Genomic DNA, 18,208 nt, shown 5'->3' on the forward strand with positions numbered 1-18,208 from the left:
GTCTCCGGTACGTGTGAAGGGGGCCTAAAGGGTATGAGCACTTCTAGTATGAATTACCAGTAGGGGGCGTGACCACTTAAAGTGCCTAGGGCAGCATGAATGCCAGATACGGCCCTGAGCACAGCCCTAATAAAGTCATTAGAGCTGCAGATAAAGGGGGCTCGATTACACCTCTGGATAGTGGGTTGTATGAGCTGGAGGTTATGAACATGGACGACGATACTAATATATGCCGCACTCTAGATGGAGATCCTACTAATTCATACAATACCCCCTTACATTGTCTTTTGGAGGAGGGTTTGGTATCGGCTGTACTTAATGCCAAACAAATAGAACGATTAAAGGAAAATCACCCACAATGTCCAATATTTCATACATTACCGAAAACTCACAAAGGAAACATCCATCAGTCTAGAGATACATTCAATACTGGCTGCAGAGAAGATTCCTATAATATAGTGAATATTACCAGAAAACATCTACCTATGTTATACACTGACAAGGATCCAGCAACAAGAAAGACAACTGACACGTGGAGGACAAACACCAAAGGTTTCATTGAATGTGGGAGAAATAAATGTGGTTTGTGCAAGTCTGTGCACAAAGCAAAAATGTCTGCATCTACTAACCATAATAAACCCTATAATATCCGACATCTCATTAGTTGTAGCTCCACACGTCATTGACACCATACAATGTGAAGCTTGTCTGCTGCAATATGTGGGGGGCACGGTCAGACCCTTACGTCACCGCATTGGGGGACACGTTAGGGACGTTCTTGGCCCCACAACACGTAATACATCTGCAGCATCACAACATCTCATACAACACAATAGGGATTAATCACTTTACAGTTGTGGGTATTGAATATGTCACCAGACCAGCTAAGGGGGGAGATTGGTATAAAAAGTACACCCCCGAGAAGCCTTGTGGATTCTGGAATTGGCCTCCAGATTCTCCAGTGATATGAATCTTCCTTCAGACCTTGTATCCATTTACTGAATTGTGTTTTTTCCTCTTTTATAGTAATTATACATAATATACACATTATAGATGCTGACACTTCATTCTTCTATTGCACGGATGCTTTTTGTTGTGGACATATGATCGTCCATAGGGGTAATGTAGACATACTTGCACATGTCCATTTGGGTCTGGGGGTCTCCGCTGTGCATTAGACCCTATGATGTGTATAAGAAGCCGGTTACTGGTGATTTATTATGTCATGAAGAAGAACTGAACACAAATACCAGGTAGAAACGCAGAGATGTTTTGCTCCTATCTGTTTTTTAATGTTTCTATGATTTTAATTTGATTTGTTCAATAAAAGTTTTGGACGTTATTCACACTGGAAAACAAGTGCTGGATTATCAGTAACTTTCTTTGTCCCGTCCATTCCTTCACAACTGTGATTTTTCATCCAAGCATTGAGAGATGAGCTGAAAGCAGACATATTTTTCTATAGAGGAATGGCAGACATGGGTGTTGTCCACATAGAAAGCCTCTCCTAAATCCCATGCACAAAAAAGCCGCCCTACAATCTGCCAGGACACATGCGGAAACATATGAAGACTCCTGGGACTTTATACTCTGGAGTGATCAGACCAAGATAAAGGTTTTTTTTGGAACTGATGGCTTCAAAACTGTATGACATTGAAGAGGTGAGGAATACAATGAGAATGCATGGTGTCTACAGTGAGACCTGGTGGTGGCCGTGTCCTTATGTGCGGCTGCATGAGGGGCTACATTTCATTGATGGTATCTTGAATTCACAGATGTTCTGCTCTATAGTGACAGAAAAGATGCTGCCATCACTCTGTTCCCTTGGTAGGCCACTGTTACATTTCTGAAGAACAGGGTGACAGTGATTCAGTGGCCAAGTGTCTCCTGATCTGAACCCAACCAAACACCTATGGGGGATTCTGAAGAGACAAGTTGTCATCGCTCCATCCAGCATCCAGGCTCTAAGAGCTCGTTATCGAAAGAGAGAAAAAAGATAGATATAGTATTGTCACTAACTTGTTCATTCCAGGCCTAGAAAACTTGGTGCCGTCCTTTAAAATTATGGAGGCCATACAAAATAATAGATGTAGTAGCTTTTGATGTGGGGTGTACTCATTTTTGCACCAACTAATTTGAGTAAAACTGAAGATTTTCTAATGAGTTATATTATTACCCTTACTTTCATGTTTTGATTACAAAAAAATGTTCTATGAAACTTAGTGTTGGCAAAATTGTAGAAATTGATCTTGTGTTCAGTGAAATATTAAACAAAATCTTACTCATCAAAGGGGGTGTACTCATTTATGCTGAGCAATGTTTATTAAACTTTATAAAACACAGTGAACATAATTATACTTTCTTTTCCGTATGACTTCTCTCATGCTTTACAAAACAAAATTATCTTGTGCAGCATTTCTCACAGAATGAACATGAATACGGCTTTTCTCCTGTGTGAATTCTTTGATGTATAACAAGTTCTGATTTACATATAAAACATTTCTCACATTCTGAACAAGAAAATGGCTTTTCTCCTGTATGAATTCTGTTATGTGCAGCAAGAATTGATTTACGCATAAAAGATTTCCCACATTCTGAACATGAATACGGCTTCTCTCCTGTGTGAATTCTGTGATGTTTAACAAGATCTGATTTATAACTAAAACACTTCCCACATTCTGAGCATGAATATGGCGACTTTCCAGTATGAATGCTCTGATGTCTACTAAGATGCCCTTTATTTGTGAAGGACTTCTCACATAGTGAACATGAAAATGTTTTTTCTCCTGTGTGATTTCTCTGATGTCTAATAAGATTCCCTTTATTTGTAAAGCATTTCCCACATTCTGAACACGAATATGGCTTCTCTCCTGTGTGAATTCGCTGATGTGGAATAAGATTCCTTTTATCTGTAAAGGACTTCCCACATTCTGAACATGAATACGGCTTCTCTCCTGTGTGAGTTCTCTGATGTTTAACAAGATTTGATTTACCTGTAAAGCATTTTTCACATAGTAAACATGAAAACGGTTTCTCCCCGGTGTGAATTCTTTGATGTATAACAAGATCTGATTTACTTTTAAAACATTTCGCACATTCTGAACAAGAAAATGGCTTTCCTCCTGTATGAATTCTCTTATGAGCAGAAAGATTTGATTTACGCATAAAAGATTTCCCGCATTCTGAACATGAATACCGCTGCTCTCCTGTGTGAATTTTCTCGTGTCTCACAAGTTTTGATTTCTCTGTAAAGCATTTCCCACATTCTGGACATGAATACGGCTTTTCTCCTGTATGAATTCTCTTATGAGCAGAAAGATTTGATTTACGCATAAAAGATTTCCCACATTCTGAACATGAATATGGCTTCTCTCCTGTGTGAATTTTCTGATGTGTAATAAGAGTCCTTTTATCTGTAAAGCATTTCCCACATTCTGAACATGAACATTGCTTCTCTCCTGTGTGAACTCTCTCATGTCTAATAAGACTTCCTTTACCTGTGAAGGACTTTCCACATTTTGAACATGAATACGGCTTTTCTCCTGTGTGAATTCTCTGATGTAGAACAAGCTGTGATTTATCTGGAAAGCACCTTCTACATTGTAAACATGAAAAAGGTTTTTCCCCTGTGTGAATTCTCTCATGTCTAATAAGACTTCCTTTACCTGTGAAGGACTTTCCACATTTTGAACATGAATACGGCTTTTCTCCTGTGTGAATTCTCTGATGTAGAACAAGCTGTGATTTATCTGGAAAGCACCTTCTACATTGTAAACATGAAAAAGGTTTTTCCCCTGTGTGAATTCTCTCATGTCTAATAAGACTTCCTTTACCTGTGAAGAACTTTCCACATTTTGAACATGAATACGGCTTTTCTCCTGTGTGAATTCTCTGATGTAGAACAAGCTGTGATTTATCTCGAAAGCACCTTCTACATTGTAAACATGAAAAAGGTTTTTCCCCAGTGTGAATTCTTTGATGTTTAACAAGGTCTGATTTACTTATACAACATTTCCCACATTCCGAACATGAAAATGGCTTCTCTCCTGTGTGAATTCTCTCATGTATAATAAATTGTGATTTATATGTAAAGCATTTCCCACATTCTGAACAGGAGTATGGCTTTTTACCTTTGTGTTTTCTTTGTGTTAAAAAATCGGAGCTTTTTGTAAATTGCTTGTCACACTGAAATCTTGAATCCACTTTGCCCCCTGGACTTTTGGTAATAATGTGAGATTGCTCAGGAGATGATTCCTCATGATCAGGAGGATTATAAGAAAGTGAAGTGCTGTGAAGTCCAGGAGGTGCAGGAAGGATGATGAGGTTTTCTCCATTAGAGTGCTTCCTGATATCTTCTTTTTTACAATTTAGTGATGAACCGTTATTCTCACAAGGATTTCCTGTAAGGAGGAAAGATAAATTACATGTGAACACTTAAAGGATTTCTAAATGTATTTTATGGATCTCACAATGAAGACCCTCGTCAGTGAAAGTACGGGTAATAAGGAAGACAACTACATGCCATCACATTAACACAATGACGGGTAAAGTGAATGACACTTATAAACTGGTGACATTGGCACAAGTCAGGGGTGGCAGAGATTAGACAGCAAATAGTTCTTTAAGTGGTAATTACTGATGACAGGTTCCCTTAATGTACCTCCAGTGCCATTTCACTCTCTCAAGCTTCGTATCTTGCCCTCAGTATAGAAAAGTGTCCACGCAATTAAAGAAGATGTCAACTACTATTAAAAATGCCCCCAATGTAATTAACCCGTTGAAAGAAGATTTTTTTAAATTACCTAGCTTTGTCTTTATTGCCTGTGAGCGGCGCTATCGCTGGCCACTCACCGGCATCACGCGACCCCCGGCTGCAGCCGGCTCTTGCTTCCCCTGATGTCACGTCAAGTGAGGCGTGACTCGGTGATGTGATCCCCGCGGTGGACGCCGGGCTGTGGGTGGGGTTTCCCCACGCGTCACACCCAGCATCCACCACGCACTTTCCCAATGAATACAAGGTAATTGTGATTCACAAAATGTTATACAATTGAACGGTGAAGAAAAAAAAATGAAATTTTTACCACTATAGTATTATTTTAGCCCCAGATTTTACATTTTCACAAGGGAAAATGGGTAAAAATCACGTCATAATTTTATACAATTTCTGCTGAACGGGGCAATACCCCATATGTGGCTGTACTGTACTGCTTAGCCACATGGCGAGACTCGGGAGGGAAGGAGCAATATTTGACTGTTGTAGAACAAACTTTAGTAGAACAGTTTGCAGACTCCATATACAGAGCCCCTAAGTGGCAGAATCCCCCCTCAAGTGACACCAGTTTGCAAATTACACCCCTATGGAAATGTATCTACAGGTGTAGTGATGAATTTGACTCCATGGGTGCTTTCCAGAAACGAGCAGTAATGGATGTTGAAAAGTGAAAATGCAAATATTCCCTTATAGTGGCCAGTACATTGTAGTGTCCGGTACATTGCAGAGCCCTTACGTTGTAGCGCCCAGTACATGATTCCCAGCTAGTGCTTTCTGGAGAAATAAATTGTCTCTCCTCGCTACAGTAATGTCAAACATGTGGATGGTAACTGCACACTGTGGGTCCCAGGAGGAGGGGGCATGTGGATTTGGGAGAGCAGATGTCACTGGATTTCTTTAAGTGGGAGCCAAGTCACTTTTCCAGAGCCTTTGTGCTTCCAGTAATATGGACACCCCCTATATTACTGTTTACAGATGATGAACCTGAGTGGGGACTTGTTTTTTGTGGGTTGAGTAGAAGCTCTTAATGGTGGCATTTTGGGGTACAGAACATTTTGGATCATATTTATCCTGTGCTGTACGCTTAACACTTACAGTGGGTACGGAAAGTATTCAGACCCCTTTAAATTTTTCACCCTTTGTTTCATTGCAGCCATTTGGTAAATTCTAAAAAGTTCATTTATTTTTCTCATTAAAGTACACTCTGCGCCCCATCTTGACTGAAAAAAAGGAGAAATGCAGACAATTTTGCAAATTTATTAAAAAAGAAAAACTGAAATATCACATGGTCATAAGTATTCAGACCCTTTGCTCAGACACTCATATTTAAGTCACATGTTGTCCATTTCCTTGTGATCCTCCTTGAGATGGTTCTACTCCTTCATTGGAGTCCAGCTGTGTTTAATGAAACTCATAGGACTTGATTTGGAAAGGCACACACCTGTCTATATAAGACCTCACAGCTCACAGTGCATGTCAGACCAAATGAGAATCATCAGCTCAAAGGAACTGCCCAAGGAGCTCAGAGACAGAATTGTGGCAAGGCACAGATCTGGCCAAGGTTACAAAAGAATTTCTGCATTACTCAAGGTTCCTAAGAACACAGTGGCCTCCATAATCCTTAAATGGAAGAAGTTTGGGACCACCAGAAGTCTTCCTAGACCTGGCCGTCCAGCCAAACTGAGCAATCGTGGGAGAAGAGCCTTGGTGAGAGAGGTAAAGAAGAACCCCAAGATCACTGTGGCTGAGCTCCAGAGATGCAGTACGGAGATGGGAGAAAGCTCCACAAAGTCAACTATCACTGCAGCCCTCCACCAGTCGGGCCTTTATGGCAGAGTGGCCAGATGGAAGCCTCTCCTCAGTGCAAGACATATAAAAGCCCGCATAGAGTTTGCTCAAAAACACATGAAGGACTCATAGACTATGAGAAATAAGATTCTCTGGTCCGATGAGACGAAGATAGAACTTTTTGGTGATAATTCTAAGCGGTATGTGTGGAGAAAACCTGGCACTACTCATGACCTGCCCAATACAATCCCTACAGTGAAACATGGTGGTGGCAGCATCATGCTATGGGGGTGTTTTTCAGCTGCAGGAACAGGATGACTGGTTGCAATTGAAGGAAACATGAATGCGGCCAAGTACAGCGATATCCTGGATGAAAACCTCTTCTAGAGTGCTCTGGACCTCAGACTTGGCCGAAGGTTCACCTTCCAACAAGACAATGACCCTAAGCACACAGCTAAAATAACAAAGGAGTGGCTTCAGAACAACTCTATGACCATTCTTGACTGGCTCAGCCAGAGCCCTGACCTAAACCCAATTGAGCATCTCTGGAGAGACCTGAAAATGGCTGTCCACCAACGTTCACCATCCAACCTGATGGAACTGGAGAGGATCTGCAAGGAAGAATGGCAGAGGATCCCTAAATCCAGGTGTGAAAAACTTGTGGCATCATTCCCAAGAAGACTCATGGCTGTACTAGCTCAAAAGGGGGCTTCTACTCAATACTGAGCAAAGGGTCTGAATACTTATGACCGTGTGATATTTCAGTTTTTCTTTTTTAATAGATTTGCAAAAATTTCTACATTTCTTGGTTTTTTTCAGTCCAGATGGGGTGCAGAGTGTACATTAATGAGAAAAAAAAATGAACTTTTTAGAACTTACCGAATAGCTGCAATGAAACAAAGAGTGAAAAATTTAAAGGGGTCTGAATACTTTCCGCACCCACTGAACATCGGGGTTTCCATCTAAATCTACAAAATACATGATTCAGATGACACCCCCGAGGGATCCATTCAGAATAATGAGGCAGCAGAGTTACACCGGACTCCGTCTAGCCTCTGGTCGACTGCGCTTTTATGCACGCTGAAAAAGATGGACATCACTGGATCATAGGCCAGACGGCGTCCACAGCGCCTCATTATACGGAATCTTCCCCCGTGGTTCTGTCCGAATCGCAAGCTCAGTCATTTATATGGCAGCATGAGACTTGTGTAAGAATAATATGGAAGTAAAAGATGGAAGTAATATTAAAAAACACAATTAGGAAAATTAAAAATGTGCTTCTTAAATCATTAAGAGGTGTGAATGCGGCCCAGTTATTCATCGGTGCGCAACCGGACTCTGTACAAGAGCAGCCGCGCCATCACCGGACGCTTCTGCTGTGATGTGGACGGCGGATAAAGCTTCACTGCACCGGAGACTTCATACAATATCACACACCGGTCATCATCACACGCCGCTAATCATAGTCACATGCCAATCATCATCATCATACGCCAGTCATCATCATCACACGCCGCTAATCATAGTCACATGCCAATCATCATCGTCATACGCCAGTCATCATCATCACACGCCACTAATCATAGTCACATGCCAATCATCATCGTCATACGCCAGTCATCATCATCACACGCCGCTAATCATAGTCACATGCCAATCATCATCGTCATACGCCAGTCATCATCATCATCACACGCCGCTAATCATAGTCACATACCAATCATCATCATCATACGCCAGTCATCATCATCACACGCCGCTAATCATAGTCACATGCCAATCATCATCGTCATACGCCAGTCATCATCATCACACGCCGCTAATCATAGTCACATGCCAATTATCATCGTCATACGCCAGTCATCATCATCACACGCCGCTAATCATAGTCACATGCCAATCATCATCGTCATACGCCAGTCATCATCATCATCACACGCCGCTAATCATAGTCACATGCCAATCATCATCGTCATACGCCAATCATCATCATCATCACACCCCGGTCATTATTACACACCTGTGGAAACATCTACCGGAATCTCCTCCTTCCCGTCACTCACACACGGCTGATCCCTCCTCGTCATCGCTTCTTCTTCTGTCTCGTCCTTCACTTTATTCTTAGTCGGATCTTCCTCCTGATATATCAGATGTAACAATCAGCACAATACAAGAAGCCACCAAAATCTGTGACATCCATGACCTCGATCAGAAATGTCCCCTATATACAGATCCGGTACAGGGCTCAGCACCGTCTACCTGATGACTCTCCGGGATGTTGTGATTCTCCTCTGGACAGTCCTGGGGATACAGAGGACGGGGACATCTCTCTGGTGGATTTCTTTCCATGAGTCCATCTGTAGGAAACACATAGTGACAGAATACAGTGACATGTAAAAGTTTGGGCACCAATGGTCAAAATTACTGTTATTGTGAACAGTTAAGTTGAAGATGAAATAATCTCCAAACGGCCTAAAGTTACAGATGACATTTCCTTTGTATTTTAGGCAAAACAATAAATAATAAATTATATATATTTTCATCTTTTATATTTAAAAAAAAAAATTCAATAAGGGAAAATGGGCAAATGCAAAAGTTTTGGCACCCGGCAAGGTTAGTAGCTAGTAGCGCCCCCTTTTGAAAGTATCACAGCTTGTAAATGCTTTTTGTAGCCAGACAATAGTCTTTCAATTCTTGTTTGAGGGATTTTCATTCATTCTTCCTTGGAGAATTCTTCCAGTTCTGTGAGATTCTTGGGTCGTCTTGCATCGTCTGCTATTTTGAGGTCTAGCCACAGATTTTCAATGATGTTCAAATCAGGGGACTATGAGGGCCATTGTAAAACCTTCAGCTTGCACCTTTTGACGTGTGTTTAGTATCATTATCATTTGCCATCCTCTTTTCACATCCAGCTTTTTTGCAGATGGTGTTATGTTTGCATAAAGAATTTGCTGAAATTTAATGGAATCCATTCTTCCCTCTACCCGTTCCCTGTGCCATTGGCTGCAGCACAACCCCAAAGCATGATTGATCCACCACCATGCTTAATGGTTGGCGAGATGTTCTTTTCCTAAAGTTCTGTGCCCTTTTTTCTCCACACAACTTTGATAATTGCTCTATTTTAACCTCATCAGTCCACAAGACTTGTTTCCAAAACGCATCAGACCTTCTTAGATGTACTTTTTCATACTTCTGACGCTGAATTTCATGGTGAGGATGCAGGAGAGGTTTTCTTCTGATGACTCTTCCATGAAGGCCATATATGTGCAGGTGTCTCTGAAGAGTACAACAATGTACCACAACTCCAGAGTCTGCTTAATCTTTCTGAAGGTCTTTTGCAGTCAGGCGGGGGTTCTGATTTGCCTCTCTAGCAATCCTACTGAAAATTTGCTTGGTCTTCCAGACCTTATCTTGACCTCCACTGTTTCTGTTAACTGCCAATTCTTTATTACATTTTGAACCGAGGAAAGGGCAACTTGAAAACGCTTTGCTCATAGCCTTCTCCTGCTTTGTGGGCCTCCACCATTTTCAGAGTGCTAGACAGCGGATTAGAAGAAGCCATGGCTGCTGTTTTTTTGGCACATTGTTAGAATAGGCTGGGTTTTTATAAAGCTGGCCTTTCCTAACGATGATAGTGAACGAGCCCTAACCCTAACAGGCTAAGTGAGGTCTGAATCATTTGTCAAAGTTATCTGAGCACACAAATGTCCAAGGTTAATACAAAGGAAATGTGCCATCTTTAACTTTAGGTCTTTTAGAGATCATTTCGTCTTCAACTTCCTTAACTGGTCACAATAACAGTAATTTTGACCAGGGGTGCCCAAACTTTTACATGCCACTGTAGATTGTGTCATGCAATGATGGAAGTAGTAGTAGATGACCACAGAACAGACATGACAGTCTCCTCTCCTCACCCTGCTGATCGGCCCATATTGCGGTCGCCTCTTGTGCTCCATGTATAACCTCAACCTTAATATCAATCAGATCTTCACCCTAAAAAGAACAATGTAAGATGAGCTCAGGTCCAATCACTTCATGGTCAGATGTTGTGGGGACTTCAGTGTCATCTACCTGATGATCCCCCGGGATGTTGTGATTCTCCTCTGGACAGTCCTGGGGATACAGAGGACGGGGACATCTCTCTGGTGGATTTCTCCTCCTGGATCCATCTGTGAAGACACAGAGACTGAATACATGACCTGCCGTGTATCTGTCTATACAGTGCCTACAAGTAGTATTCAACCCCCTGCAGATTTAGCTGGTTTGATAAGATGCAAATAAGTTAGAGCCTTCAAACTGCAAACGAGAGTAGGTTTTATGAACAGAAGCATAAATCTTACAAACCAAAAAGTTATGTTGCTCAGTTGAATTTTATTAAATTTTAAACATAAAAGTGTGGGTCAATTATTATACAACCCATATGTTTAATATTTTGTGGAATAACCCTTGTTTGCAATTACAGCTAATAATCGTCTTTTATAAGACCTGATCAGGCTGGCACAGGTCTGTAGAGTTACCTTGGCCCACTCCTCCATGCAGATCTTCTCCAAGTTATCTAGGTTCTTTGGGTGTCTCATGTGGACTTTATTCTTGAGCTCCTTCCACAAGTTTTCAATTGGGTTAAGGTCAGGAGACTGACTAGGCCACTCCAACACCTTGACTTTTTCCCTCTTGAACCAGGCCTTGGTTTTCTTGGCTGTGTGCTTTGGGTCGTTGTCTTGTTGGAAGATGAAATTACGACCCATCTTAAGATCCTTGATGGAGGAGCGGAGGTTCTTGGCCAAAATCTCCAGGTAGGCCGTGCTATCCATCTTCCCATGGATGCGGACCAGATGGCCAGGCCCCTTGGCTGAGAAACAGCCCCACAGCATGATGCTTCCACCACCATGCTTGACTGTAGGGATGGTATTCTTGGGGTCGTATGCAGTGCCATCCAGTCTCCAAACGTCACGTGTGTGGTTGGCACCAAAGATCTCGATCTTGGTCTCATCAGACCATAGAACCTTGAACCAGTCTGTCTCAGAGTCCTCCAAGTGATCATGAGCAAACTGTAGACGAGCCTTGACATGACGCTTTGAAAGTAAAGGTACCTTACGGGCTCGTCTGGAACGGAGACCATTGCGGTGGAGTACGTTACTTATGGTATTGACTGAAACCAATGTCCCCACTGCCATGAGATCTTCCCGGAGCTCCTTCCTTGTTGTCCTTGGGTTAGCCTTGACTCTTCGGACAAGCCTGGCCTCGGCACGGGAGGACACTTTCAAAGGCTGTCCAGGCCGTGGAAGGCTAACAGTAGTTCCATAAGCCTTCCACTTACAGATGATGCTCCAAACAGTGGAGACAGGTAGGCCCAACTCCTTGGAAAGGGTTTTGTACCCCTTGCCAGCCTTGTGACCCTCCACGATCTTGTCTCTGATGGCCTTGGAATGCTCCTTTGTCTTTCCCATGTTGACCATGTCTGAGTGCTGTTCACAAGTTTGGGGAGGGTCTTAAATAGTCAGAAAAGGCTGGCAAAAGAGATCTTTAATCCACACATGTGAAGCTCATTATTCTTGGTGCCTGAACTACTTCTTAATACTTTAGGGGGACCAAACAGAATTCTTGTGGTTTGAGGGGTTGAATAATAAATGACACTCTGAATTAACTTTTAACGTTTTAAAAAAAAAAAAAAAATTTGCTGCAGTGCATTTCCCATTTCCAGGCTGATCTACAGTACAAATGTCACAATGCCAAGTTAATTCCGCATGTGTCAACCAGCTAAATCTGCAGGGGGTTGAATACTACTTGTAGGCACTGTATATGAGACTCGTCTCTCAGAACTAGTAATTCTATGTTTATGTATCAGGGAATAAATTACATTGTTGTGGTCCTCACCCCCGGTACCAAGGACCCAGCACATTGTGGCCTCAAGTATGAAGTGATAATCAGCGAGGCCAAAGCTTAATGCTCTGCACTCGGGGGATGAGGACCCTGAGGAGAGGGACAGAGAAGACCCTCGTCAGACAGATGAAGGAACCGTACTAAAAAACACAACTTCTCCAAGTTTCGTCTCCAGGGATGGAACCACAGAGGAGCTGGAGAAAGCTCCACATTTCTATCCATTGGTTTCCTCTCTCCTAATTCACTGTATGGAGATTGGGGGAAGGACGGTGACCATTTACCAGTGATTGTTTTTTTGAGAGCTCATGATGTCACCATGAGGACACGGCCTCCCTCCTGGACAGGATCCTCTGGGATCACTAAGAGGAGAGAACCTGATCTATTAAAAGACGGGTTACCGTGTTTTTCTTCTTCTTTAAATAGAGATAAATCTCAACATTCGCCTCGGTATAAACACTAAAATATGCAGAAAGTTCTGTGTTTGTCTCTAAAAGGAGGAAAAAAGGGCACATGTACGACTAATGTACGAAGTCACCGTACCCGGAAGGACGGTGTTGTGGGGAGCACCCGGTACGCAGCGGTTAGTACCTATCAATGTGTAGAAAGGACAACTAGAGAGCCGGCACCGGGGTCATGGGCGCTTACTGATGCACACGGGGAGCCAAGGAGAGATTGTCTGGTCAGACTACACAGAAAAGCTCCATAATACATATTCTTCTGAACAAACAACCCTTTAACCCCTTCACTCTCGTGTCTGTTTTCACCTTCCTGACCGGGCCAATTTTTTACAATTCTGACCGGTGTCACTTTATGGAGGTAATAACTCTGGAGCTTCAACGGATCCCAATGATTCTGAAACTGTTTTTTCGTGACACATTGTGCTTCATGTTAGTGGTAAATTTAGGATTTGGCTTTTTTTTTGCGTTTATTTATGAAAATATTGAATATTTTACAAAAAAAATGTTGGACTTTTAATTTTTATGCCTTTAAACCAGATATGTATTAACTATTTTGTATGGTATTACTAACATTTACCACATGTCTACTGCACATCATATTTATTTTTTTTGGTAAAAGTTTAATCAGCAATTTCTTATTTTTCAAACAAAATTTACAAAACCAATTTTAAGTTTCCTCCTTTCTCCCCTTTTGCATTTTAAGTCTGCAGTCTGGCTCCCCAATACTTATATCTATGGCCAGTTTGACGTCAATCAGCCGTTACTAACATGTCGCATTTAAGGGATCGCACTCATCGGGTGAAATAAAATTGGTCGGATATTCCTGAACAGTAGGATGATTGTCTTGCGAGTACGATGCGACTTCTCTCACCTGTCTCGCATCTGTATGACATCCGCATCAAACGCGTTTATAACATCAGCTTTTACAGACAGTCATTCTCTGACATTTCAGGCTAATTTTCTAACTAATAAAACATTTTTTATAGATCTAGAAAGATAGAAATGAGTCAGTGAGATATATCATCAGTGCAGGGCGTGTGGAGCTGCTGTACATGGATTTAGCTAATAATTAAAGAATTTAAAGTAAAAAAAGCAAAGGGGGAAAGCGGACAGCTGATGCTTATAGTCTGGGAAGCGGGTAATAAACATTAATATACATAGATCTTCCCAGGGGATTAATATTAACATCTGCGTAGCCTTTACTGGTTATTAACAAGTCACGAACTCCAGCTCTGCTACATCTGTATGGTGTGTTGAGCGATGGCACGCCAGCCAGGACACACTGGTCAGTGCAGCGAGCAGTGACGTCAGTAAGGTGACCAGAGCTCATCGGCTACAAACTCCGGTGACCTTAGTCAGAGCAGAGCTAGACACTGCAGGAGCATTCTCACGCTACTGGCTTGCTGAGCGGTCACATCAAACAATCCAGATGTAGCACGGCTGGGGATTTTGGTTGGACAGCATCACATAAGGATTATCTGCGGACAGGTGAGGATTATTTTGTATTTTAATTTGATCTTTATAAAGGGTAAAAGAGGGTCTGGGAGTGTTCATTTCAATTAAAGGACTTTGTGTGTGTTTTTTTAACTAAACTTACGGGGTTAGTAATGGGGGTGTCTTATAGACGCCTCTCCATTACTAACCCCTGGGCTCGATGTCAGCAAACATTACAAAGTTAACATCAACCCCAATAGTATTACCCCACTCGCCACCGCACCAGGGCAAGTGGAAAGAGCCGAGGCTAGGCGCCAGAAATGGTGCATCTTATGGATGCGCCAATTCTTTGGCAGCTGAGTGCTGGTGTTCTTGCACTGGGAGGGGGACAATATCCAATTCCCAGGCTATTAATATCAGCCGGCAGCTGTCTGTTTAGCCTTTGCTGGTTGGGTCCCTGGTTTCCTGCACTGCTGGTAACATTACCATTATGTCTATCTATTGTGTCCTATTGCACTTGGTCTGTTGATGCTTATTTGTATCACCTTTGCCCAGCATACTGACTGAACCTATCACTTTATATGTTTATTACTATATCCTTTATGTCTATGAGGTATAATGCTTACTTGTGATAGTGTTTCTCTAGTCAGAAACTTTTTCATTCTAATGATATAAATAACTGATATTATATATTACTTATGTGATGTATGCTATGGACCTTTACGCATTAGTATACTCTCTAACATATAACTGGACCCATATTTCGTATTTACTTAATAGGATAATTTCACCTTTGGTCTGGGCCTTAGATGTAGCAGTGCAGTACACCAAGTGTTATATCCAGGTATACCACCATTGTTCCTCCTGAACTTGTACCTCACTTTTTGTATATATTGTATTTGTATATGAATACATATGGTATTCCTCTATATGTCTTTTTTTAATTTGTTAATAATAAAGATATATTTTTAGGCCTTTGAAGAAAACGCTTCATCTCTTTAGTGACAGTAATTAACAGAGGCTGAAGTTACAGTTCTATCCAAAGGCTTAACCTTCTCCCCGACAATTGAGTTTGACGTTCATAGAACTTTATTAGATGTGAATAAATTTGTGAGAACTTTCACTTTGCGTTGTCATTTCATGGTCAATGAACAGAATGAGAACATGGAGAACTCGTTACAAGAAGTTTCTCATGATGATGTTCCCAATAGAACTGGAACTTTTGATGAACGGGGTTCACTTCTTGATCATAAAACTCCAGCGATTCAACACAACAGACAGTTACTTTCAATCGTTTGTTATAAAAAAATCTCTATTACTATCCGGTCAAGTCTCGTCCACCAGTCTTGGATGTTTTCTAGGAAATGATTGAAGATGAACTACTTACATTAAAAAGGAACACAAAATTTCAAGGACAGAAATATCATAATCTAATGATATCAGAGCAACGAGCTGTGAAAGAACTTAACGAGAACTCTGACCTCCTCATAAGGAAAGCAAAGGACGATCCGCTGTTATATTGAATGTGGGACTTTATGAAAAATTCCATTGGGAAATCTGCAGACAAAATGTGACCGATGCTCTAAGGAAGGTGAAAGATTCTGAAAGAAGCCGCCGAGGACGAAGACTCAAGACTGATGAAGACGACAGCGGAGAAACCGCGACTCACAGATCAGAAGAGAATAATCAGGGAATGAAAGCTGTGAGAAAATGTAGAGAAAACCAGAGCAAGTCTGGAGAAAAATCATCTATTATAGGACGAGGCCGAGAGACGTCATCACATCCACCGGAGCCAACAAGAGTCTCCTCTCACCTGGTGATGTCAGAGGCCGGAGCTCCTCCATCATCACCTCCTGGTACCGATCCTGGTGTCCTTCTAGATACTCCCACTCCTCCATGGAGAGATAGACAGCGACGTCCTGACACCTTATAGGAACCTGACAACAACGACACCGTCACCACCCAGAATCCTCCAGTGCTGCCCTGTATAATGTCCCAGCAGTCACCTCTCCGCTCATCACCCAGAATCCTCCAGCGCTGTCCTGTATAATGTCCCAGCAGTCACCTCTCCGCTCATCACCCAGAATCCTCAAGTGCTGTCCTGTATAATGTCCCAGCAGTCACCTCTCCGCTCATCACCCAGAATCCTCCAGTGCTGTCCTGTATAATGTCCCAGCAGTCACCTCTCCGCTCATCACCCAGAATCCTCCAGTGCTGTCCTATATAATGTCCCAGCAGTCACCTCTCCGGTGATCACCCAGAATCCTCCAGTGCTGTCCTGTATAATGTCCCAGCAGTCACCTCTCTGGTCATCACCCAGAATCCTCCAGTGCTGTCCTGTATAATGTCCCAGCAGTCAACTCTCCGCTCATCACCCAGAATCCTCCAGTGCTGTCCTGTATAATGTCTCAGCAGTCACCTCTCCGCTCACCACCCAGAATCCTCCAGTGCTGTCCTGTATAATGTCCCAGCAGTCACCTCTCCGCTCACCACCCAGAATCCTCCAGTGCTGTCCTGTATAATGTCCCAGCAGTCACCTCTCCGGTCATCACCCAGAATCCTCCAGTGCTGTCCTGTATAATGTCCCAGCAGTCACCTCTCTGGTCATCACCCAGAATCCTCCAGTGCTGTCCTGTATAATGTCTCAGCAGTCACCTCTCCAGTCATCACCCAGAATCCTCCAGTGCTGTCCTGTATAATGTCCCAGCAGTCACCTCTCCGGTCATCACCCAGAATCCTCCAGTGCTGTCCTGTATAATGTCCCAGCAGTCACCTCTCCGGTCATCACCCAGAATCCTCCAGTGCTGTCCTGTATAATGTCCCAGCAGTCACCTCTCCGGTCATCACCCAGAATCCTCCAGTGCTGTCCTGTATAATGTCCCAGCAGTCACCTCTCCGCTCAGCAGCTCAATCATCTTGTTGCTGAGCTCTAGGATCTTCTTCCTCTTCCTCTCATGTATCGGGGGGTGCGGGGAGGTTCTGTGATGGGGCCCGGGCTCCGCCCTCCTGACTCCTGGAGATGGATGATGGGAGTCACACCCTCCCCCGGTGTCTTCCTCACTATTGTGTAATCCTGTGTATGGAGAAAAGTGGTAAAACACAAAACCCCAGAGAGATAATGAAATAGTTGTGGCTTTCTAACCCAAAACCTAATTACAGGTTCCTATTAACCCTTTCACCCACGAGACTGTTTTCACCTTTCTGATTAGGCCAATTTTTTCAATTCTTATTAGTTTGACTTTAATTTTGATCAAAATTACACAGTGACCCTATTTGGGCCATGTGTGAACACGCTCTTACATGCTGCATGTACACTCATTTATATTCCAGTTCATTTCTTTAGGTTTTTTTTCCAGTTAAAGGGGTCCTCCCATCTCCAAGATCCCATCCCAATATGTAGTAGGTGTAATAATAATAATAATATTAGCAAATACCTTCAATTAGAAATGTAGTATAGTATTTTTGGTTCGCTAGCTCTCTTACCCCATGTGCAGGCATTGCAGGACCTTAGGTATCCATGGTTACGACCACTAGCAGCTAGCCAACTAACTGTGATTTTATCAGTGGACGTAACCATGGATACCTAAGGTCCTGCGATGCTCTGCACATGAGGTAAGTGGCACAGCAAATCAAAAATACTATACTACATTTCTAATTAGAGGCATTTGCTAATATTACTATTATTACACCTACTACATATTGGGATAGGATCTTGGAGATGGGAGTACCCCTTTAAGTGTGCACAAGTGTGGTAATCTCATGTGGTGTATGGCAGGGGGCTGCACTCCTCGCAGTATACAATGTATCTCGCTGTGGACAGTTTTCTGTCAGGAGAAGAGTCCTCTCTTCTCAAATTAAACTCCACAATATAATATTT

General features: G+C 42.5%; 1 protein-coding gene across 1 annotated transcript; it reads right to left on the reverse strand.

The window, feature by feature from the left end:
* Nucleotides 1–2,284: 2,284 nt before the first annotated feature.
* On the reverse strand, nt 2,285–17,829 carry LOC141219286 (uncharacterized). The gene is made up of 7 exons (XM_073666058.1): nt 17,815–17,829; nt 16,145–16,268; nt 10,631–10,728; nt 10,474–10,552; nt 8,819–8,916; nt 8,580–8,697; nt 2,285–4,400 (listed from the first exon to the last, which is right to left on the reverse strand). The coding sequence occupies exons 1-7, from the start codon at nt 17,827–17,829 to the stop codon at nt 2,401–2,403; spliced, it is 2,532 nt and encodes an 843-aa protein (XP_073522159.1). The 3' UTR covers nt 2,285–2,400.
* Between the last annotated feature and the right edge of the window lie 379 nt (nt 17,830–18,208).

The sequence above is a fragment of the Phyllobates terribilis genome, unplaced genomic scaffold (genome assembly GCF_046119375.1).
Source record: "Phyllobates terribilis strain yellow unplaced genomic scaffold, ASM4611937v1 Scaffold_259__1_contigs__length_2703414, whole genome shotgun sequence".
Lineage (NCBI taxonomy): Eukaryota > Metazoa > Chordata > Amphibia > Anura > Dendrobatidae > Phyllobates > Phyllobates terribilis.